At 37.7% G+C, this 26311-nt stretch overlaps 1 protein-coding gene across 2 annotated transcripts in view; it reads right to left on the bottom strand.

Annotated features, from left to right (window-relative positions):
- The window catches only part of BTBD8 (BTB domain containing 8), a 147307-nt gene that overhangs the window by 83371 nt on the left and 37625 nt on the right, over positions 1 to 26311 (bottom strand). For both annotated transcript variants that reach the window (XM_037045479.1, XM_037045480.1), the window contains exon 5: positions 7718 to 7807. In XM_037045479.1, the coding sequence (XP_036901374.1) occupies positions 7718 to 7807 (90 nt within the window). The remainder of the gene's footprint in view (positions 1 to 7717; positions 7808 to 26311) is intronic.

Genomic DNA, 26311 nt, shown 5'->3' with positions numbered 1-26311 from the left:
GTCTGTTAATTTAAAAACTAGCATAATTACCAGAAGATATACTATTCCATACACTTTTCCTCAAATATCCAGAGCCATTCTTGTCAATGTTACTTAGAATTGGCCATTTTTGTCGAAAGAATGGTTTCTTTTAACACTTGACATATTTAAGCAAAAAAATGACTAAATAAAAACAAAAGTGGTTTTATTAATAAACAATAAAATCCAGACATTTGAGCCTTTGTATCAGTATACATGATAACTATAAAAACAGCAAGAAACCTTTTTCCTGCTTTCCTAACAGATGTTTTACTAAACTACATTCTCAGTATTGTGTTGTAAGTCATTTGTATTTTTACTAAAAGAGTTTTTATAAAGGCATGATCAAATAACCTACAGAAACAACAAGTTACTCCAATAGCTCACAGTTTCAAGGGAAAAAGTCAAAGCACTACTTTCATTTATAAACATCATCAGAATAAAAACTTGGAGGAGATGACAACATCACATATACTCAGAAAAAAGAAAAATGTGTGAGAGGACAGAAATCTAAGATCAGAGAGCAAACATACCTCTAGTCTACCAAAGTCTCTGTGCTCCCTAAACTTACAGGTTCCTATGTATGCGGGCTAAAGTAACATAAGGACATTGATTCATTCATTCACTTCTTCATATTCAATATTTACTGAATAATAGGCTCTATTCTAGACCTTGAGGACACAAAGAGCGTGCATTCTAGAGGGAGGACATGGACAATACATATGTAAACAAATAAGTAAAGAAAAAAAGTTCAATAGTGAAAAGTGCCACAAAGACAATACAACGGGATAACAAAAGACAGTAACTGGAAAATTTCGCTGTAGCTGCTCTAGGTGGGATAGTCAGGAGAAAATCCAGGGGCCAGATCATATAGAGTCTTGTATATTATGGTAAAGGTTCAAATTTAATTCTAGTTGTGATGAGCAGGCATCAAAGATTTTAGTCAGAAGAGAAACATGATCTGATTTATAGGTCAAAAGACCATGCTGAAGGTGCAGAGCATGCCAGGAAATCTCCCAAGGGAGATGAATAAATCCAATTTCATGCTTCAAAGCCCCAAGCCACCACTGTAAGAATTCTATTTATATAAAATGGAAATATGTGGGAATTCTTTACAAAAACATTGTCTGCAGTTTAATTTTCAGTATAGGAAGTGGAAAATTTCTTCCTGCTTCTACCCGAACAGGAGGACTTCTTCCAACTGCACCCTTCCACCCCCCAACTACGGGGCATGGGAAGAACTAGATTGTAGGACTCAATATTCCTACCTCAACTTACTGAAGGCCCTCCCACTTGAAAAACATCACATACATTATGTCTCGGAGTTCATTAAAAAATTCATTAAAAACGCTGTGGTTCTCTACTGTGAGGACAGACAGGCTTTCCCTCTAACCTAGGGCAAAACCATCCTGCTGACGAGCAACAGTGGCACACTTCCAAAAGAGGCTGCTGCGGAAGCAAAGCAGGCACTGCTCTGCTGGTACTGCTAATGACCCTCACTTGAACCCATTTCTCTCTAGAAAATGAGAACAATCTGATTTAGAGAAAGAAAAAAATAAGGCAAATATTACTGAGCACTACATACTATGTATCAAGTACTATGCCAGGTTTTTTTCTTGCTGTACCTTATTTAATCTTTTCAACAACCTCAGGAAGTTCAAGGAAGGTAAGCAATGTTCCTAGAGTTATACACAAAGCTAGGACTGGCTGTAGGAGTGCCTATAAAAACACCAAAGGCCATTAATACCACACTACCTACTATAGGTACATAATAGACAGGGGGGTGTTAAGAATAGTATAGGAAATGAAGAAGACAACTTATATGTACGACCTATGGACATGAACTGAGGGTGGGGGTGGGGTTAATGCTGGTAGGAAGGGGAGTACCAAGAGGAGGGGGACAAAGGGGCAAAAATTGGGACAACTGTGATAGCATAGTCAGTAAAATATAATAAAAACATACCACACTACCCCTGGACACATCTATCCAGGTTTACAATATAAGATAATTTGAAAACAGAATTTGTTTTGTAGATTACTTTGTTAAAATACAAAAATTCCTAAAAGATGTGATTTTTAAAAGATTTTATTTATTTATCTTTAGAGGGGAAAGGAAGGAGAGAAGGAGAGAAATATCAATGTATGGTTGCTTCTCATGAGTCCCCTGCTGGGAACTGGCCTGCAACCCAGGCATGTGCCCTGACTGGGAATCGAACCGCAAGATATAATTTTTTTAAAATAAAATTCCTAAGTCCCTTTTACTTTTCCTATGGCTTTAAATACTATGATACTAATAACATTTTAGGTAGTAATCTGAGACAGTTAGTTTGATATGTGATACAAGATAAAAAAGAAAAACATACTGTGTAATAATAATAATAATAATAATAAGTAGAAAGACCCAGTATCTGCCAGGAGATAAATTATTCTTTCATTTTAGTATTAGAAAACCTTGCTTTATCAAGCAAGATAAAAGAAATGTATCTCATTTCCAACGTGCTAGCATTAGAAGTGAATAAACTGATTGGGAGTGAGCCCCCACTGCTGATACAGCAGCTCTGGTTAAGATGAACCAGTCAGGAGTAGAGCTTTGCTCATCGCAACAGAAGTGAAGGTAAAATAACGTAAGGGAGCAAGCCTGGTCATCGATGGGACTACTGCATGGTACAGTCTACTTATTTGGATGACACTTGAAAACAAATTTGATTACTCCTATTTGGCTTTCCCTTAAACAAGCTATTGAAGTCAGTAAGTAGTAGTCAAGCTATATTATAAGAGGAGATATTTATCCATTACTTCCATCACGATCAAAGACAGAAAGAAATTACAGGTGAGGGAATTGAGACCAATAGTTGATTTCACTAGTTCTTTCTTGTCTACTGAACTCTTAATGAATAGACTTCATTTTTAAAAGCCTGTGTACTTTGGATGTTTAATCTGAAGGCTCATGAGAGTTGATTAAGGATTTCCTTTATTCCTATAGCTAAACTTAGAAGTCATCTTGAATACAAAACAGATAAAGGTGGAGCAGCTTTGCCTGAAGAGGCATGCCTTCCCAAAAGGCCTTCCCCTCGGATCCCAATCCCACACCCGTGTTCCCTAATATACCTACAGGGATCTTTGGGGTCCTGTGGGACAAGGTTTGGAAGTCGCTGATTTAAACAGTGGAGGACTGTTTAGCCAGTTCAAGAATGCACGCTAATGGGGACTTTCTAATTTCCTTCATGACTGTGATGGAATGGACTCTGAATAAAAACATAATTTATATTTAGCATAAGCACTTATTTATCAAGTGACCCCAGGAAGACATTGTACTTAATCTGATCTTGTTTTCATTCATCTGTAATATGTAAATAGATTGGCTCTCTCAAAGACTGATGCTAAAAATTAAAGGGCATAATAAGGTATTATGCCCTTAATACCTTATTAAGGTATCAAGTGAAAGAAGTCTAGAAAATATATGGTGTTATTATAAGGTATTATTACTGCTGAGGACAGAATCTATTTGGAGACAGAAACAATAGTATATAATTGCAGGTATCATTAAATACACAAGGACCTAAGACTTCTTCCAGGAAAAAAATTGGATATGTGCTCTCTGTAAATTATTTTCCCCCTCTGTGGAATATGGTTCCATAATCATACACTTTTTTTGAGAATTTTCAAAATGTTTATTGTAACAAGATTTCAACTCTTTTAACAATAATTAATACAAGGCACTACATTTAACACCTAGATTGCAGATGTCATCATCTTTGACTTCCCGCATAATTTTTCTTAAATTTTCTCGGCCACAAGATTATTTTATATTAGTTTCAGGTGTACAGCATAGTAGTTAGACAATCATCTACTTTACAAAGTAGTCCCCCAATATTTCCAGTACCCACCTGGTACCATACATAATTATTACAGTATTATTCCCTATGCTGTATTTTATATCCCCATGACTATTTTGTAACTACCAATCTGTACTTAATTCCTGTACCCCTTACATCCAGCCCTCCATCCCTCCTCCTGTCTGGCAACCATTAGTCTGTTCTCTGTGTTTATGAGTCTGTTTCTGTTTTGTTTATTTATATTGTTCTTTAGATTTACATATAAGTAAAATCATATGGTATTTGTCTTTCTCTGACTTACTTCACTTAACATAATACCCTCTAAGTTCATCCATGCTGTCCCAAATGGTAAGGTTTCAGGTTTTTATGGCTGAGTAGTATTCCATTATACATAGGTACTACGGCTTTTTAAAATGTGTTGCTATTGTTGACAGTATTACAGGTGTTCCCATTCCCCCGTACTTTGCCCACCTCCACCCAGCCCCAGGCCCCCCTTCCCTAAGGCCATACCACACTGTTGTCTGTCTCTCTGGGTTGTACCACCCCTTTTTTGTATCCATTCATTTACTGATAGGTGCTTGGGTTGCTACTGTAAACAATGCTGCAATGAACATAAAGGTACATATATTCTTTTGAATTACTGTTTCGGGTTTCTTCAGATATATACCCAGAAGTGGAATCACTGGGTCATAAATTCCATCTTTAATTTTTTGAGGACCCTCCACATTGTTTTCCACAATGGCTGCACCAATCTGCATTCACAACAGCAGTGCACAAGCGTTCTCTTTTCTTCAAATCCTCACCAACATTTGTTTGTTGATTTATTGATGACAGACATTCTGACAGGTGTGAGGTGATATCTTACTGTGGTTTTAATTTGCATTTCTCTGATGCATAATTATATATTTCTTTTGACCTTTATCTTACTACACAGAAGCACATACTTTTTAAAGAATGAATGCCAAAAAGCTGCATCCGGAGTTAAGCTAATGTTTTCTCTCCACTTATATTTTTATTGAATTCAGTTCTAATGAGAGTGGATTAACAATTTTTTTAAAAAATGATGTCTAAAACATCTGAAACACAGTCAACCCTGGACAAATTTCCAAAATTACACCACAGTGATTATCCCTAGGACTTGGCACTCTTACCGAGACTCTGACCTCTGCTGGTACTATCCTTCTTCTCACATTCAGGGATATTTTAAATTTGTCATCAAGGAAGAGATCTTAACAGTAGGATACATATATCTTTCAGGTTATCACCACTTCATTCCCTTTACCCACAAGATGAAAACTTTTTAGCTTGTTGCTTAAAATTTCCCATAATCAGAAACTACCTGGTTGCCAGAGGAAGGGGGTAAAGGAGTAAACAAAATATGTAAAGGTAGACAAAGTGTACAAACTTAAAAGCAAATTAAATCCTGGTTATATAATATGCATGGTGACTATAGTTAACAATACTGTATTTTATATTTGAAAATTGCTAGGAAAATACACCCTAAAAGTCCTTATCACAAGAAAAAGAACTGTAACTCTGGGGTAATGGATGTTAACTATCATTTTACAATATATACATATATCCAATTATTGGTTGTATAAAATAATGTTATGTAATAGTATCTCAATAAATATTTAAAATTTTTTAAATATGTATTTTAAAGGCTTATTTATTTATTTATTTTTAGAGAGAGGAGAAGGGAGGGAGAAAGAGAGGGAGAAAAATATTAATGTGGTTGCCTCTCACGTGGCCACTACTGGAGACCTGGCCCACAACCCAGGCTTTTGCCTCTGGTTGATTGGGATTTGACTGGAGACCCTTTGGTTTGTAAGCTGGCACTCAGTCCATTGAGCCACACCAGCCAGGACCTCAATAAATATTTGTAAATGAATAAGAGAAGCTCTGATGTAAAAATAACAGGGTTATTTATTTATTAGATGCAAACTTTTCTTAGCATCATCAAGCAATTCATGTTATAGTGTGATGCTATGTTAGTTGGAGAAAAACAAACTTTCCATGTGTAAGTATTTTATGCATGCAGGGGACAAATTAGGGAAGTTTATTTCAGTAGTAGTATTAACTAAAAACTCGGTGATTATATGTGTGTTTGTACACATAAGGTCTGGCAGAAGTAATGCCTGCTTGAGTGTGGTGGGTAGGGTAATAATATGGGAGTAATAATTTATAGTTTTAATTTGAACATTTCACATAAAATGTCACATGGTGTGCATGAGTGTGATATTGTTATGTTACAGCATTACTTGCTTATGATTTTGTAATAAAAAGGGGTGTTATCTGTGCCAGGCCCTGTATATTTACGCCCTAGATTATTTTTCTTTATTACTATTTCATTAGTCTAGTATTTCTGCTTAAGAAAATACACTGTAATAAAGAAATACAAATGATTCCATGGATGCATAATTGAAATCCCTAACAGTGGCAGCTGCTAAGCCTACACCCAAAAGTTAGGCTGCAAAATATTTCACTGTGTTTTGTGTATTATGTGCACTGAAATTTTGGTAATATAATTACAATGTGACCCTGGTATAATAGAAAATGGTTTGGTTCTCTTTTTTGTGTGTTTGAAATGAAATGTGTTTCATTATTATTATGTAAATAAAATATGAAAAAATAAAGTAAAAACACATCACATATTTTTACAAATGTTTCAAAATCCTATGTTTTACAGAGTGAAACATTATAAAATGGGAGGCATTTGGGGCATATAAAATCTCTCATATTCAGAAACCACCTGGTTGCCAGAAGCAGGAGGCAGAGAGTGAAGGTAGTCAAAAGATGCTTTTAGTTAGTAAAGGGAACCCGACTGTTATAACCTAGAAGGCTGAAGATTATAGGCCTGTGTGGCAAATAAATGGTCGGTAAGAATTTATTAATACTTTCTATGTATCCACTGTTATGGAATTGCCAGTATCACCTTAAGCCTCTGGCTAAAACTGACCCCATCGAGGAAACATCTGTGGTGGAGATGATGCAGACCTGAGAAGTTCTCCAGCAGTTTTCCTGTTGAGAAAGCCCTCCCCCACACTGTACACGGTAGAATCTTACAATCATTACTATAACCAAAAAATGTTCCATTTCAGCATTTAAGGAAGTAGTTCATCTCTTAGTAACACTCTTGGCAGTTTAAATAAACTGTGCCACATTTAAATAAATGTGTAGATGCACCATTGTACTACCATAGATCACTGAAATCCATACCTATACAATTATACTTTAAAGAAGAAAATTAGAAAAAAAAGAAAACTATACCTGTTAGAGAATGAATATTTGGTTCCCCGACTCACCTAAATTCATATATTAAACCCTACTACCCCGGGGTGGCTATATTTGGAGTTGGAGCTTCTAAGGAAGTAATTAAGGTTAAATGAGGTATTAAGGGTGGGGCCCTACCCTGATGTGTAAGATTAGTGCCCTTATAAGAAACACCAAAGCACTCTCTCCCTCCACTTTCCTTTCACCGCCCCCTAGATGCCCCCTACACCAAGGAAAGGCCATTTGAGCACATAGTGGTAGAGGCTGTCTGCAACCCAAGGACTTCAGGTCCTCTCACTAGACACCAACCTTGCTGGTGCTTTCACCTTGCAGAACTGTGAGAAAATGAATTTCTGTTGTTTAAATCACATAGTCTGTGGTACTTTGTTATTGCAATCTGAAAAGACTAACACACTATCTCTATTATTACTAAATATTCCCTATTTCCTCATGTTTTCAGAAAATGTACTTTGTAGGATTCTACCACATAAAAAATAGTTCACTGAACTTACAGGGAACTCAGATTCATAAAAGTGCTTGTGTCATTTGCAGTCATTTACAGTCAAATTGCCTTGTAAAATTATGCTTACCCTTGAAGAGGAATGTACTCTTGTGAGCTTTCAGACCAACAGCCACTCAGCATTGCAGCAAAATAACTAGACCTGGCACTTAAAATGGCTCTAAAGGGAAGAGGGAGAAAAAACACAGGTAAACACTTATTTATTATGCAAAACACAATTTTTAATGAAACTCTCTACATTTAAAAATATAATCTATTTGTTGTTTGTATTTACTGATAGCATCATTATAATAAAATTATATTTATACCTAGGCATTTTTGATAGCTTGATCATAATATTAATTCTAATGTCATCCTCATCTTTTAAATAAAAATTGAAATTACTTCCATTAAGTAAGAGAGTAGTAAATCATCTAAAAATGGAGAAATAAAGACCAAAAGATGTTAATTTCTTGAGGAAATACTTTATAAATAAGAGAGAGACTAGAACCTTATAGGACCTGAGTTTGAGTTCAGAACTTACAGTAATTATGCTTTTGAATGGCTATACTTTGCTTTGTGAAAATGACAGTAAAGCCATTTTCTTTTGAATTTCAGTACTATCTTCTAGATAAAATATTAATTCATTCATTCTTTAAATCAACAAGTATCTACTGACTTCTATTCTGTGCTAGGCACTATTTTAGATGCCGGAAATACAGACATAAATGAGATACTACAAAGAACAATATTATATACTAGTGGAAGATGGGCTCAAAGAGTGGAGAGGGAGAGGGAGAAGGGAAAGACACTTTTGCCAATGGCCTACTAGGTTGTCACAGACCAACACTCCTGCTGGAAACAGCCAGGAAAATGGGCAAAATACATACCTAAAAAAATAAAGAGATAAAGCATGATTTGAAGGCATCAAAAAGCTACTGTGGTGGCAGATTTTGAGACAAGTTATGAGAGAGAAGACAAAGGAGGTGATCCAAGTATTTGAGGTCACCTCTTTGACTGAGGTAACTTTTCCACTGAGGCAACTGCCAAATCTAAAAGCAAAAGCAATGGTGGAGAGGCTAACAGCTGAGCACAGCTTGTAACCTTCAAGGGCGTACAGGCACACAAATCGGAATCTGGTGTCCACCAAAGAGGGGAGGCTTTGGTGGATACCCACAATTACAGTTAGACTCTGAAGGGCTACATGTAAGGAAGAAGAATAAATGGGAAATAGACAAGCCCTTATTAGAACTGAAGTCCAGCTCTGAGTCAGCTGAATCCCTGACTGGATGAAAGTAATCTGCATCCAGCCTAACTGCTGGCCAGAAGAAAAAGGAAATCTAGTCTTCATGAAAATAACTTTACCCAGAATATCAAACTATTTTTCTACATTTTCAATAAAATATCTAGCAATCACCCAAATATAATCAGGAATAATAATCAACAAGTAGAAAATAAAGGAATTTCATTTACACTAGTATCTAAAAGGTCAAATAGAATAAACAAAAAAGCAACACCTCTACATTAAAAGCTATAAAACACTGTTGAGATAAATTTTACAAGACCTAAGAGAGAGCTAAACTGCACTCATGGATTTGAAGACCTAAAACCGTTAACATGTCCATTCTGCCTAAATAATTTCTTGATTCCACACAATCTTGATCAAGTTTTTTAATGACAATTTACTTATTTATTTAGTCCTCACCTGAGGACATGTTTTTATTATATTTTACTGACTATGCTATCACAGTTGTCCCAATTTTTGCCCCTTTGTCCCCCTCCTCTTGGTACTCCCCTTCCTACCAGCATTAACCCCCCCAGTTCATGTCCATAGGTCATACATGTAAGTTGTCTTCTTCATTTCCTATACTATTCTTAACATGCCCCTGTCTATTATGTACCTACCAGTTATGCTTCTTAATCCCTGTGCCTTTTCACCCATTGCCCCTCTGCTAACCCTCCATGTGATCTCCATTTTTGTGATTCTGTTCCTGTTCTAGCTGTTCGCTCAGTTTGTTTTTTTATGATTATATGATACTCTGAAAAAGGCAAAACTATGGAGACAATAAAAAATTGCCAGAGGTCTGGGAGGGGAAAAAGTTGAAGAGTCCAATTATAAGAATTTTTTAGTTGAAACTATTCTGTATGATACTGTAATGGTAGATGTAGGACAATATGCATTTATAAAAACCCATAAAACTTTATAACACAAGGGAATCTTAGTGTATACAAATGAAAACAAAAATACTAGGAGGAGGTAAGGTCAGGGGAATCTCATGATGAAATGCAGACTGTGACAAAATAATCTAACTGTATTGCAAATATATAATAAAATGACCTCACTCTGAAGGGAATAGGACAGAAAGGTGCTGGCCCAAATAACTTTGGAAATGAGTAGAGACTGTAAGAATAAAAGCAAAGGAACTATATACAAGCCACTGTACTCTAGTTGGTAAAGTTGTCTCCCACGGAGGTATGGATTAAGAATTCTGAAACTGCCTACATGAATACTGGAACTGAACAATTAAGTGCTACATGTTGGATAATGAAAGCCAGATTTCTCACTGCTATAGTGAAAGATTACAGACAATCCAGGGAGTAAGACTAAGATGATCCATGTGGTAATAGATTAGTGTTGGAGACATCAACATGAACTCATGTTTAGCTTAATATACAGAGGATTCATATAGAAATATTCTTAGATATGTGCATATATGCAGACACATATATTTCCTTGCTCTGTCAGCTGAGAGGACATAAAGGAAACAACCAGCACCCCCAGTATCCAGATATTAGTTTCCAATACCATAGAATAAAGGTAACCAGGGTTTATCAGAGAAATGGTTGACACTGGGACACATGAGCCTAGAATATCTTTTAGAGTTAGAAAGTAAGAAGATGCTACACACACATACACACACACACACACACTCTCTGATGGGGGGGTGTAAATCTAAAACCAACTGAAATGAGAAGATCAGATAAATTCAAATTGGGGGGTACTATACAAAATACTTGCCCATACTCCTCAAACCATCAAGATCATCAAAAACAAAAAAAAGTCTGAGAAACTGTCATAGCCAAGAGAAGCTTAAGGAGACATAACCACTAAATGTGTTATGGTATCCTCAATGAGATCTAATAATAGAAAAAAGACATTAGGCAAAAACTAAGGATGTCTAAATAAACTATAGACTTTAGTTAATAACAATGTCTCAATATTGGTTCATTAATTGTATCAAATGCAAGATACTAAGATATGTCTTTATCTCTACCCATATCTATGTTAATAGGGGAACTGAATGTGGGGGTATATGGATATTTTCTGTATTCTCTTCCAGATTTTTCTGTAAACTTATAACTGTTCTAAAAATTATGTATATTAAGAAAAAATTAGGGATTCTGCTTCATCACATAAGAGACAAGTATGAGACTTGCCTAACCTCCATTAATAAGAAGAAAAATAAATAAAGTATGACACAGAAAAAAGGCAGTATAGAACTGTTTCCTCAGAGAAGGAAAACTAAAGAGGTAAATCTATAATCATGGTGCTTTTCTTCCTGAAAACAAATTTTAAAAATTTTTTTTAGATTTTTTATTTATTTATCTTTAGAGGGGAAGGGAAGGAGAAAGGGAGAGAAACATCAATGTATGGTTGCCTCTCGTGTGTCCCCTTCTGGGAATGGGCCTGCAACCCAGACATGTGCCCTGACTGGGAATCAAACTGCGATCCTCTGGTTCACAGGCCCGCATTCAATCCACTGAGCTAGCTACACCAGCCAGGGCCTGAAAACAATTTTTATATCATGGCAGAGGGAAGACAAATAAGCAGAACCAGGTTGTCTTGCTGGGTTGAAAAGACAAATACAGAAGCCCTGGGAGGATGAGTCAGTCAGAATTTATGGGGCACATTACTATAGAAGAGGCAGTTTTGAAGAAAAAGAGCTACATGAGTTAGTGGAGGGATCCCTTGAGTCTTTGTCTGGACATAATTTGAACATTCGGTGAAACTCCATAAAGCTAGGTCAAGAGTAAAGGACTAGTGAGCTATAAGCCTGATCACCCAGGGCTGGCAGACATTCAAGTTTCTATTAGCCAGGATAGAATACTTGGGGCACTCAGAAAAGATCCCCGAAGGGTCATGTCTCTGTAGAATACCTATACAACATTTAGAGCAAAAGCTACTGTTAATCCACACTAATGATGTTTAAAAAGACAAGTTTCATAAAGATAAAGCTGATCCACAATAACTTGTCTATTAAAACAAAGTTCAACATTCTTTTAGAAAGTAACAAAACTCGACTTCCGCCAAGATGGAAGCATAGGTGGAAACACTGTGCCTTCTCCCACAACCAAGTTTGAATACAACAAAGGTTTGGAGAAACACAGACACAACCAAAGGACAGAAAATTGAAGTATAAGGAAGTCCGACTACATCTAACCGTTCAACGGGGACGGTAAGAGGGACGGAGCCAGCAGCGAGCAGGGTCGGGCAGGACAGGCCCCTGACCCAGGTGCGCAGGCAGATGGGAACCAGTTGGGGTGCGGGGCAGACCGCGGGCGCATATTCGCGCACAGTGAGACAGACCACGCAGGCCCCAGGGGGCGAGGGCTGACGGTGGTGGCACACTCGAGTGCAGTGGGACGAAACACGTGGGCCCAGTGACGGCAGCAACTGCGGCACCAGTGAGGGCCGTGGTGGCAGGCGGGGGACAGGACGCCATAGTCCCTCTTTGACCCCGCCCCCACATACAGCGTCACAACCCAGCGACTTAGTTGCCCTACAATACCAGTGAGAGCCATTGTCCCTCTTTGACCCCGCCCCCACCCACAATGTCACAACCCAGCGACTGAGTTGCCCTGTTCTAGTGAACACTTTAGGGCTCTGATCCTGCTAGGGAACAGGCACGAACAACCCGAAAGATGGCACAAGAAGAACTCAGAGTCCCAGAGCCAATAACTCTAAGCGACCGAGAAATTGGCAGCCTCTCAGAAGCACAATTCAGGACACTATTTATCAGGATGCTCACAGAACTGGTAGATTATAGTCACAAATTAGAGGAACATAGTCACAAATTAGAGGAACATATGAAGGCTAAACTAATTGAAATGAAGGGAGATGCACAGGAAACCAATAGTGATGGAAAGGAAACTGGGACTCAAATCAATGGAATGGACCAGAAGGAAGAACAAAACATCCCACCAGAAAGGAATGAAGAAATGAGAATTCAAAAAAATGAGGAGAGGCTTAGGAACCTCCAGGACATCTTTAAACGTTCCAACATCCGGATTATAGGGGTACCAGAAGGGGGAAAGAAACAGCCACGAGTGGAAAACGTATTTGAACAAATAATAAAGGAGAACTTCCCCAGTCTGGCAAAGGAAATAGACTTCCAGGAAATCCAGGAAGCTCAGAGAGTGCCAAAGAAGTTGGACCCAAGAAGGAACACACCAAGGCACATCATAATTACATTAGCCAAGACCAAAATGAAGGAGAGAATCCTAGAAGCAGCAAGGGATAAGGGGACAGTCACCTACAAAAGAGTACCCATCAGACTGTCAGCGGATTTCTCAAAAGAGACCTTACAGGCAAGAAGGGGCTGGAAAGAAGTATTCCAAGTCATGAAATCCAAAGACCTACAGCCAAGATTGCTTTATCCAGCAAAGCTTTCATTTAGAATGGAAGGGCAGATAAAGTGCTTCTCAGACAAGGTCAAGTTCAAGGAGTTCATCAGCACCAAGCCCTTATTATATGAAATGCTAAAGGGACTTATATAAGAAAAAGAAGATGAAAAATATTAACAGTGAGAGGACAGCAAACACACAGTTATTAACAACCACAACTAAAACAAAAGCAAACCAAGAGGACAGCTAGATCAGGAGTGGAACCATAGAAATGAAGAACACATGGAGGGTTAGAAACAGGGGGGTGGGAGGGAGAGAAGGGGGGAGAAGGCACAGAAAATAGCATAGATGGTAGGTAGAAAATAGATAGCGGGGAGGGCGAGAATAGTGGGGGAAATATAGAATCCAAAGAACTTGAGACATGTGGTTATAAACTAAGGAGGGGAGAATGGTGGGGGAGGGAGGGTGCGGGGGGAGGGGAATGAAGTGGGGGAATAGAACAACTGTAATGGTATAATCAATAAAATATATTTAAAAAAACAAATCAAAAAAAGAGAAAGTAACAAAACTCAAACAATTAGCAATAACATTCTACATATAATAAAAAATTATCAGGTATGTGTGGAGATAGCAAAATATGAACTATAACTAGGAGAAAAGAAGTAAATAGAAACAGACCCAGGAATGAAAGATGTGATGAAATAAGCAAAGAATTCTTAAGAGCTATTATAGATACGCTTGAGGATTTTTAAATAAGAAACATAATGAAGAGAGAAATAATAGGTGTTTTTTAAAAAAAACTGTTGAGATAAATTACACAATATCTGAAATTTAAAAATTCATACATGAACCTAAAAGAAGATTAGATACTAAAGAAGAAAAGATCAGTGCACCTGTGCACACAGCAATGCAAATTATCCAAATAAAACATAGGAAAAAATAAACTAAAAAAACCCAGAAGTTTAAGGGAGGTGTGGGACTAACATACATGGGCTAACATACAGTGGGAATGCCATGTGGAAAGAAGAAATAAAAACACTGCAATAAAAATTTTTTAAACTGATGGTTGTAAATTTTTCGAATTCCTTAAAAATTATAAACCCACAGATCCAATAGCTCAATAATTCAAAAACAGGACAAACATAAAGAAAAGCATAAATGATCAAACTACTGAAAACTCATTATACAAAAATAAAATTAAAAAGCAGCCACAGAAAAAAGGCACATCACATAGTGACAAGCAAAGCTAGGCATGATTACAGATTTCTCTTCAGAGATGATGCAAGCCACTGTCTCTGACAATAAAACTACATCTTTAAGGCACTGAAAGAAGTAAAAAAAATGCCAATTTGTAATTTTCTATCAAGCAAAATTATCTTTCAAAAAATAAAAGTTAAATAAAGACTTTTCTAGATAAACCACAGCTGAGAAAAGTCATTGCCAGCTGACCTGTATTACAGAAAAATTTCTAAAAGTGCTCAGGCTGAAGGAAAATTATAACAGAAACCTGGAACTGCACAAAAGACAAAAAATGTTAGAAATGTGGGGAAATATGAAATACATTCTTTCTTACTTAAGGAAGAACTTTAAGATAACTATTTAAAAGACAAATTACAATTTACAGTTGAGTGTAAAATATATGTATAGAAATGAGGACTTGTGGCCAAGATGGAGGCGTAGGTAGAAGCACTGTACCTCCTCACACAACCAAATTTAAGGACAACAAAGATTTAGAAGCAAAAATACAACCAGGACAAAAAAATGAACTGTACCAACGTCCAACAACAAACAAACCAGTCAGAGGGGTAGAGTCAGAGGCTGGCAAAGAGGTCCTGGCAGGAAAAGGCAGTGGTTGGCAGACACAGGGGCGGGGAGGAAACCAGTAAACCCAGTGAGGTGCACAAGGTGGTTGGCTGACCTCGGACACACATTAGCACCCAGATAAAACAGATAAAAAAAAAAAAAAAAACAGGCAGTGAGACAAACCACACAACCCAGGGCCCCAGTGCCAGGAAATAAAGCCTAAAATCACCAATTGGAAAAACTTGCAGGGGTTGAAGTGCCAGGACTGGCTCCCAGCCTCACAGGAGAGTTTGTGGGAGAGACTCACAGGGGACTATAAAGTACACAAGCCCACCCACCCAGGAACCAGCACCAGAAGGGCCCAATTTGCTTGTGTGAAGTGGCAGAAGGGACTGAAATCTGAGAGAGAGTGGAGCAAGTGCCATTGTTCCCTCTCTGACCCCGCCCCCACATACAGCATCACAACCCAGCCACTTCGTTGCCCTGCCCTGGTGAACACCTGAGGCTCTGCCCCTCATACATAATAGGTGCAACCAGACCAAAAATGGTTCAATCAGAAGAACAAATCAGCCCTGGCTGGTGTAGCTCAGTGGACTGAGCTCAGGCCTGAGAACCAAACAATTGCGGTTTGATTCCCAGTCAGGGCACATGCCTGGGTTGCAGGCCAGTTCCCAGCAGGGGATGCAGTTCCTGGCAGGGGGCGCACGAGAGGCAACCATACATTGATATTTCTCTCCCTCTCTCCTTCCCCTCCCCTCTAAAGATAAATAAATAAAATCTTAAAAAAATAAATAAATATTAAAAAAAGAAAATACTCTTAATTTAAAAACAAAAAAGAAGAACAAATCAAAGCCCCAGAGCCAAGACTTTCAAGTGACCAAGAGATAGACAACCTATAAGATGCACAGTTCAACCTGGCTGGCATAGCTCAGTGGATTGAGCACGGGCCTGCGAACCAGACGATCGCGGTTCGATTCCCAGTCAGGGCACATGCCTGGGTTGCAAGCCCGTTCCTTGCAGGCTAACTACCAGCAGGGGATGCATGAAAGGCAACCATACATGGATGTTTCTCTCCCTCTCTCCTTCCCCTCTAAAGATAAATAAATAAATAAATAAAAATCTTTAAAAAAAAAAAAGGAGCTAATCTGGCTCAAGCTTGTTACTTTAAAAAAAATGCACAGTTCAAAATGCTGGTGATCAGGATGCTCACAGAATTGGTTGATTTTGGTCGCAAACTATATGAAAAAATAAAGGCTACACTACGTGAAATGAAGGAAAATGCACAGGGAACCAATAGTGATGGGAAGGAAACTGGGACTCAAATCAATGGAGTAGACCAGAAGGAAGAAAGGAACAAGCAAACTGGAAAGAAAGAAGAAACAAGAATTCAAAAAAATGAGGAGAGGCTTAGAAATCTCCAGGACATCTTTAAACATTTCAACATCCGAATTATAGCGGTACCAGAAGGGGAAGAGGATCAGCCATGAGTAGAAAACTTGTTTGAACAAATAATAAAGGACAACTTCCCCAATTTGGCAAAGGAAATAGACTTCCAGGAAATCCAGGAAGCTCAGAGAGTCCCAAAGAACTTGGAACCAAGGAGGAACACACCAAAACACATCATAATTACATTAGCCAAGATCAAAATGAAGGAGAGAATCCTAGAAGCAGCAAGAGATAAGGGGACAGTCACCCACAAAGGAGTACCCATCAGACTGTCAGCAGATTTCTCAAAAGAGACCTTACAGGCAAGAAGGGGCTGGAAAGAAGTATTCCAAGTCATGAAATCCAAAGACCTACATCCAAGATTGCTCTATCCAGCAAAGCTTTCATTTAGAATGGAAGGACAGATGGAGTGCTTCTCAGATAAGATCAAATTCAAAGAGTTTATCATCACTAAGCCCTTATTATATGAAATGTTAAAGGGAATTATCTAAGAAAAAGAAGATAAAAAATGTGAACAGTGAAAGGATAGCAAACTCACAGTTACTAACAACCACACCTAAAACAAAAGCAAATTAAGAGGACAGGTAGATCTGGAGCGGAACCACAGAAATGGAGATCACATGGAGGGTTAGCAACAGGGGGGTGGGAGGAGAAAGGGGGAGAAGGTACAGAAAATAGCATAGATAGTAGGTAGGAAATAGGGGGAGGGAAAGAATAGTATGGGAAATACACAATCTAAAGAACTTGTGACATGTGGACATAAACTAAAAGGGGGGAATGGTGGGGGAGGGTGTGCAGGGTAGAGGGGAATGAAAGGGGGGAAATAGGACAACTGTAATGGCAAAATCAATAAACTATATTTTTAAAAAAAGTATTTCAAGTCATGAAATCCAAAGACCTACATCCAAGATTGTTCTTTCCAGCAAAACTTTTATTTAGAATGGAGGAGCAGATAAAGTGCTTCCCAGATAAGTTCATGTTCAAGAAGTTCATCATCACCAAGCTCTCATTATATGAAATGTTAAAGGGACTTACCTAAGAAAAAGAAGATAAAAAATATGAACAATGCAAGGGCAGCAAACACAGTTATTAACAATCACACTTAAAACAAAAGTAAACTAAGTGGACAGTGAGATCAGGAGCACAGCCACAGAAATGGAGATCACATGGAGGGTTTGCAACAGGGGAGTGGGAGGAGAAGAAGCGGGGAAGGTATAGAGAATAAGTAGCATAGATGGTAGGGAGAAAATAGATGGAGGGAGGGCAATAGTACTGTGGGAAATGTAGAAGCTAAAGATTTATGACACATGGACATGAACTAAAATAAGGATTGTGGGGGGAGGTGGTGTGCAGGGTGGAGGGGAATGAAGGGGATTAAATGGGACAACTGTAATGACATAATCAATAAAATATATTTTAAAAAAAGAAATGAGGTGACTCCCAGTCAAGGTGGAGATATAGGTAAACACACCTTGCCTCCTACCACAGCCATAGCAAAAATTGCAAGTACACTACAAAACAAATATCACCCAGAATTCTCAGAAAATCAATTGTATGGAAGTCTGACACCCAAGGATTTCAGGAAGCCACATTCATACAAACAGGTATGGAGGGCATGGAGAGGTATGAGAGAGGCACAGAGGCAGTGAGACATGGAATGAGTGGTCTCACATTCTCATGTGGTAGAAAAAAATCAGGAAGAATACCTCTGAGCAAGGGATCCCAGCCCCAGACCAAACTTCTGAGCCCAGGGTTCCAGCACCAGGAAGATAAGTCCCCATAAATTCTGCCTGTAAAAACCAGTGGGGGTTGGGACTGCAGAAGAAACTGGGATGCTCAAGAGACTCCTCATAAAGGGCCTGCAACAGACGTAGGACTCATGCAGACTCACCTCCTCTGGCATTCAGCACCAGGGCAACAGCTGGAAGGGCACCAGTGGTAAACAAGGAGAAATCGAAGTGACTGGCAACAGGACAAGTGCCAGGAGACAACTTCCACCTGGGCAAAACTCCAGAGGCCAGGCAGCAGCCACTGTCCCTTTTCTTAGCCCTCCCCCACTCAGAGCCACAGAGTGGCAACAACATATCTGAGACCCCATCAACCTGGTTCACAAAGGTTGCCCCATCCCAGTAATTACTTAAGGCTCTGCCCCATCGAACTTATGTGTGCTTTTGTCTAATAGGCCATGCTACCAAGATAGGGAGTCAAAGAAACTCTACCTAATACTAGAAACAAACACAGGCAGGCTGCCAAAATAAGGAGACAAAGAAACATGGACCAAATGAAAGAACAAATCAGAACTCCAGAAAAAGAGCTAAATGAAATGGAGATAAGCAATCTATCAGATGTAGAGTTCAAAACACTGGTTATCAGGATACTCAAGGAACTCCTTGGGTACTTCAACAGCATAAAAAAGACACAAGCAGAAATGAAGGTTACATTAAACAAAATAAAGAAATATCTACAGGGAACCAACAGCAGAGAGGATAAAGCTGAGAATCAAATCAATAATCTGGAACACAAGGAAGAAAAAAAGCATTAAAAAAAATGAGGATAGGCTAAGAGGTCCCTGGGACATCTTTAAATGTACCAACATCTAAATCATAGGGATGCCAGAAGGAGAAGAGGAAGACCAAGAAATTAAAAGCTTATTTGAAAAAAGTAGTGAAAGAAAACTTCCCTAATTTGGTGAAGGAAATAGACATACAAGTCCAGGAAGCAGAGCCCCAAACAAGATGGACACAAAGAGGACCACACTAAAAACATCATAAAATGCAAAAGCTTAAAGAGAGAATCTTTAAAAGCAGCAAGAGACGAGCAGATAGTAAGCTACAAAGGACTGTCAGCTGATTTCTCAAAAGAAACATTACAGGCAAGAAGGGGCTGGAAAGAAGTATTCAAAATCATGAAAAGCAAGGACCTACATCCAAGAGTTACTCTGTCCGGCAAAACTATCATTTAGAATGGAAGGGCAGATAAAATAATTCCCAAATAAGGAGTTCATCATCACCAAGACTTTATTATATGAAATATCTAAGACAAAGAAGATCAAAACTACGAACAGTAAAATAACAACAAATTCACAACTGTCAACAACTGAACCTAAGGGAAAAAAAGACAAAAACACACTAAACAAACACCCAGAACAGGAACGGAATCATAGAAATAGAGGTCACATAGAGGGCTACCAGTGGGGAGGGGGACAGGAGAGAATGGTGGAAAAGATACAGGGAATAAGAAGCAAAAATGGTAGGTACAAAATAGACAGGGTGAAGTTAAGAATAGTACAGGAAATGGAGAAGCCAAAGAACTTACATGTATGACCCATGGACATGAACTAAGCAGGATGGACCATGGTGGAGGGAATGGGGATACCAGGTGGAGAGGGACAAGGGGGAAAATGGGACAACTATAATAGCATAATCAATAAAATAAACTTAAAAAAGAAATAAAACCTTAAAAAAACCTAAAAAAACCCACTTGTACATGTGTGCACACACACAATACAGCTGTCAACAGCATGACAAAAATGAAAATAGCTCTAGCTAGTGTGGCTCAGGTACAGTGGCTCTATTAATATCAAACAAAACACTTCACAACAAAGGACATTATATGTGGTAAAGAGTGATATGTTATAATGAAAATAGAGTCAATTTGACAAGAGAAAATAACAATCCTAAATGTGTGTATACCCAATAACAAACCTCCAAAAGACATCAAGCAAAAACAGAGCTGAAGGATGAAATGGACAAATTCACAATCATACCTGGAAACTTCGACATTCTCAGTAATTAACAGAACAAGTAGACCAAAAAATCAGTTCAGGGTATGGAAGATTTGAGCAACATTATCAACTGATATAACATTTATAGTCACTCTACCCAAGTATAGCAGAACACACATTCTTTTCAAGTACATGTGGAACATTCACTAAGACAGATATTCTGGGTCATAAAACATGTTTCAAATTTAAGTGAACTAATATAGAATATGTTCTCTGACTACAGTGGAATTAAATTATAAATTAACTATGGAGAAATATCTGTAAAATTTTCAAATATTTGGAAGTAAATCACACATCCAAATAATCCATGGATCAAAAAGAAAAATTAGAAAATGTTTCCTCGAACAAAAATAAAAATACAACATACCAAAATTTGTGGAATACAGTTAAAGCAGTACCTAGAGATAATTTTTTACCTTTAAAATGTTCATCTTAGAAAAGGAAAAGGCCTGGCTGGTGTAGCTCAGTGGATTGAGTGCGGGCCTGAGAACCACACGATCGTGGTTCGATTCCCAGTCAGGGCACATGCCTGGGTTGCAGGCCAGTTCCCAGCAGGGGACTCACGAGAGGCAACCATACATTGATATTTCACTCCTTCCCTCCCGCTCTGAAGATAAATAAATAAAATATTTTTTAAAAAGGAAAAGGTTTCAAATCAATGACCCAAGATGCCACCTTAAGAGATTATAAAAAGAAACACAAATCATATCTACAAAAAGAAGAAGGAAGAGAAAAAGAATCTGACAATCAAGTGCAATATTTAATTCACGAAGTTTGTTATGGAATTTTTATTTTTGTATAAGAGGACAAAGATGTTAACCTTAGAGTATGATTGAACCTATACAAAAAGATAAAAAACATTAAGCCATCTACAATTCTTTCCTCAAGCATAGAAAGGTAAAATTTCAGAAACATTTTTAAATTATAAAAATAATTTTTGGGCCCTGGCTGGTGTAGCTCAGTGGATTGAGCGCGGGCCTGCAAACCAGAGTATCACGGTTCAATTCCCAGTCAGGGCACATGCCTGGGTTGCGGGCCAGTTCCCAGCAGGGAACTCACGAGAGGCAACCATACATTGATGTTTCTCTCCTCTCCTTCCCTTCCTCTCTAAAGATAAGTAAATAAAATCTAAAATAATAATAATGATAATTTGTTTGTGATAAACTAATATAGAATCTTAAAAAGTGAACATTTTAAGTCTATAGAAATAACCACTATTAACAATTTATTGGATATCCTGCCAGACCCTTTTCTATGGCAGTCTTTTCTAATACATCAATTATGCTGAATTTTAATAATCTATCTGATCCTCTGCACTTCATTTTTACTTTTGTATGAATCTCATTCTAAGCACAAAACACAGTACCTAGCATATAACAAGGGCTCATTAAGTAATTATTTTTAATTGAATTTACTGGGTTGACAATGGTTTGCAAGACCATACAGTTTTCAGGTGCACAACTCAACAAAACATCATCTCCACACTGCTTCATGTTCCCATCTTCCCAAGCAGTCTTTTTCCATTGCCATCCCCCCTTGCCCACCCCTACCTACCCTAAATAATTCTTAATGAAGAATAATATTAGAATTCTCCCCTCCATCTATTTACTTTACCTGACTATACCTAATGGTAAAGATACCTAAATTTAGTATGTCATGATTTGCACATGTGGCTAATCACAAGAATACATTTCTTTGATCTTTGACTGTATAACTGACCTATGTGGCCCAGCTATGGCACTCGGAAATCTATACCACACTGGTCCCAAGGCTACTTCTTACTGGCTGTTTCCTGCCCAATGATTGAGCACATCAGGGATACTGAAGTAGTCCTATTCCTGGGAGACAGGATTACTCTAATAGGTGACTTTGGCCTGTGAACTTTCCACCAGTCTGTTGAACTTTCCTCAGAACTGCACTGCAGTCTAAGATGCTTCTACCCAAGCTTCCTTCATTTCCTTTCTCCTTTGCTCAGAGTTAGATTAACATTTCAGTTTAACAGCTCTCCTAGTCATCTCTAAATTCCTTCCCATGTCCTCTCACATGCATTTACCTTAATAAATTTCTTGCAAGTCTAAACCCATCCTTGTGTCTGCTTTCAGAAGACTTGAACTAATAACTATTTGCATCTAAGTAAGAATAAAAGCTTAAACAATTACCCTCATCCTGAGACAGAAACTTAGAAAACATTCCAATTTAATCAGAATGCAAGTCTCAGTTTAAAAAATAATGTTGTAGATGGCATGGCATGTTAAAAAATTTTGCCAGATTTTTCATTTTCCAGCATGCCAAAAACTATTTTCTCCTTTTGATTAAATTTAATTTCAACTGACAAGGCTGCTTCTGGCTCTGCTGAGATGCCCTAATTTCCCTCTTGCTCTTGCTTTATTACATCACTATTTGATACTTCCTGGTGTTAGCTGAACTAGATTCACCACTCCAGGCAGAACAATGGCCTGGATTACTCAGAGAAGCACTAAAAAAGGAATTTTTACCAGGGCTATTTTCTAAAGTACTCTTGCTTCCAAGAGTATATTTTTCCTTTTTATTTCCACATAATGTAACAAGGATTACATCTAAGTAGTGAACCCAACTTTGCGGAGCTGTCACTACCACTCAGTCCACTTCTTGGCAAATATTTTAGAGAACATAAACTTTAATACAACACTTTTCCTTTAAAAAAAGAAAGTCTGGAGGCATCCACTGACTATAGCTTTCACAGAATTAGCCTTTCCAAAGTTAAAAAATTATTTATCAAGTGTAGAAGATGCTGTATAATCCAACACAGTTAGGACTGATAGTTGCTTGGGTAATCAAAAAATAAGGAAAGAATTTTAAAAATAATTTTTATATATCATAATCATTTTATTCTAATTTAAAATATAAATATGCATTCAGTCACAAATCTTTCATCATAAGGCCAAACTTTTTTTTAATGTGGGTTCATTAATGGGAGCCTTACATTTCCTGGAAAAACTCTAGCCATATATGTTCTCTAGGGTTCCTAAACTGTTCTACAGTGAAGAAGGAAATTTAAAATTTGATGAAGCAGAATTATAGAATCATTTTATATTTTTATAACTTCTCCTCACACTTTTATAATGTTTCATCTATAATGAATACAACATTTTAAAAGTGCTTCTCCTTTATTAAATCATTCTCAAGCATTCAGTTTAGTTTTCACCAGAACAGTAACTCTCCTTTCATATTTAATATATCATTCTTTTACATGATATTTCATTAAGTTGTGTCATCAAAATAATAAATTCAAATAGCATTAAACAGGTTTGGTAACCTAAGTGACCCCTGGAAGACACAAACTCAATAATAGGAATGGAAATGTGTCGTATGGAAGCCGTACTAGAGAACGGCTTCCTAAGCCTTGAGACTTCTGCAAACATGTTGTTAGCAGGTTCTACAGAGAATATCTAAGGTCTAGTCAAGTTTAATTAAGAAGCTTCTACAATACAGAGGTGGTTTGTTTCCTTTCAGGCACCCAGTGCCTTTTGCTTTGCTCATTACAACTGCCCTCAAACACCTGTGACCAAGAAATTCCCCCTACCGTTCCTACAAATAATTTATTATTATTGTAAGCCTCTCAAGTGGACAGCATTGACCATTTGTCACTAATAATTAGTATTAAGACATTAGTAACTCACTTTATTGCATGGTAATTTGGAAATTTATTATAATTATTTCATTAAAGCTTGCTGGCAAACATATTAAGAGAGGAAACATCAAACTTTTTCTGTAAAGGGCCAGAAAGTAAATATCTGACATAAATACAGATTCCTGTTGCATATTCTCTTTGTTTTTTTTGTTGTTTTTTTTTATTTTTAAAAGGGCCACTCTTGGGATTTGGGCCATGGTTTGCCAACCCCTGGTATAAGGTAAGGTACAACAGCCAATAATGTGCCTCCCTTCCAAGTATCTAGTAAACATTCCCAGCAACTAACATTTACTGAAAGTTTACAGTGTGCCAAGTATTGTGCTAAGTGTTTTGAGTGCATTACCTGATTCAATCCTCCCAGTCATGCTATACTATTAATTACTATTATTATTTCTTTTATAGACAAATAAATTAAGACCTGGAGAGATTAAGTGACCCTCAACCATTCCACAAACAGTGGAATCAGAATCTAAACCCAGAAAGACTGACCTCTGATTCATTACACTACATGCCTCTGAAAAGCTTTCAGCTGATGTACCTAAGATCATATAGCTAATTAGTGGCATAGACCAGACTAGAACATTGACCTCCTGATTCAGTGATGATGTATATTAGTCTAAGAAATCTGCATTTTAGAGGGAGATTTAACAGTGTTTTAATGCCATGAATGAATATCTCTAATGATATAATAGCACGCACTGAAAAGAAAGGTATGTTGGAAGGGATCTCAGACCTGGGGCGTCACAAAGCTAAAATTAGGAATCACTGCCCTGCTTTTTCAATAAAAGCACAAGTGAATCTTAACTACAGAACACAGAAATGTGAGAAATAAATTATCTTAAAAATCTAACAGATTCAATTCCTCTCAGAAAACACAAAAATTATATATATAACAATATAAAATAGGAGATCAGCAATAGAGTGGGTCAGATAGGTGCTCAGGGGTAGGCTGAAGATGACAGGAGGAAACACAAGCAGAGAGAAACGCGCGATATCCAGATGGTATCATCTGGTGATGGAAAGCAATTCAAGCAGGAAAGTAATGTTACAGAGACCCACAACAAGGAGTATAATGTGTGGTAGTGTCCCAGGAAGTAATCCAGAAACGTAGGAACACAACAACAAATGGGATCAATGAACTCTAATAGGAACTCCTTTTATAATAACCTCCCACCCCTCAAATAAAAAGAGCTCTCTTCATTTCTTCCTTGAGCAGAAATACTGGAGTTAAAACAGGACAACAAAGCTGTGGGAGTGGGTGGAGATGTATGCGTCAGAGGGAGAAAGGTCTATGCAGATGGAGAGTAGTGTGATTATTGCATTAGGCCTTCCCTGGAGGCCTAATGCTATACCATTCTTTCTTGGATTAGGGGAAAATATGAACTATTCAAATCATATTTCTCTGCTTGCCCCACATAAGTAAAGGGCATACAGGCTATTCCACAGAAAAGCTTATATAGCAAAGGCCTGTCACCGGGATGATGATAGCAACACTTAGTTGTTACTATGTGCCAGGTACTGTTTAAAACACTTTAAATGAAATAAGTAATTTAGTCTTCACAATCACCCTGTGATAGGGAACTTCTATAATCCTTCTGTTTGATAAGGGCCCTGAAGCTCTGAATGGTTAAATGACTCCCTTAAATTCACACAGCTCAAAGACAGTGAAGCTAGAATCCAAACCCAGTTAGACAGGCTCCACATAGTCCACATACTCTCAACAACTCTATTATAAATAACTTCTTTAGCTCAATTGTGCCATCGCAAGCAAGTGATTGGCATCAAACTGTCTTGCAGCATATAAAGGGCTCCAGGCACTGGGCTGGGGATCAAGATGATGATTGGAAAGAGCAACTAGCAACTGGAGAGAGATTCTAGGAAAAACTTGAGTATCAGGGTTGTTCTTCAGGAAGAAACTTGAGCATACAATGACTTGAGGAATACAATGACTCAAAGAGAAAACTACCTCATTACCATACCAATTTGAATATGTTAAACTAACAACCTAAGCTGTTCTAAAATTTGAGACCTAAACTGAGTGTAATTCTGATCTTAAATTCTGGTTTTTGTGAGTACTTGCACTGATCTTTCAATATATAAGTACATATAATTTAAAAATTAAAGCAGGCACATTATAATTGAATTTTTAGCCATATTGCTATAGTAGGATAAATGCTGACATCAATCTAGCAGAAAGTTCTACGTTGGACTTTAGACTACATTACATGAGTATGTGTTTTTGAAACTATTGATATAATATTCCTTGGACTAAATAATAAAATTAATATGTATTAAACATAGAGATGTTTGAGTATGGACTACAAAGGTAATCTTGGGATTTAAATTTGCCAATTTGC

Source organism: Sturnira hondurensis, unplaced genomic scaffold, assembly GCF_014824575.4.
Source record: "Sturnira hondurensis isolate 20B ecotype Veracruz unplaced genomic scaffold, ASM1482457v3 Scaffold0004322, whole genome shotgun sequence".
In the NCBI taxonomy this organism is placed as follows: Eukaryota; Metazoa; Chordata; class Mammalia; order Chiroptera; family Phyllostomidae; genus Sturnira; species Sturnira hondurensis.
Note: the sequence above shows the minus strand (reverse complement) of the source record. Positions and strands in the feature narration are given on the sequence as shown.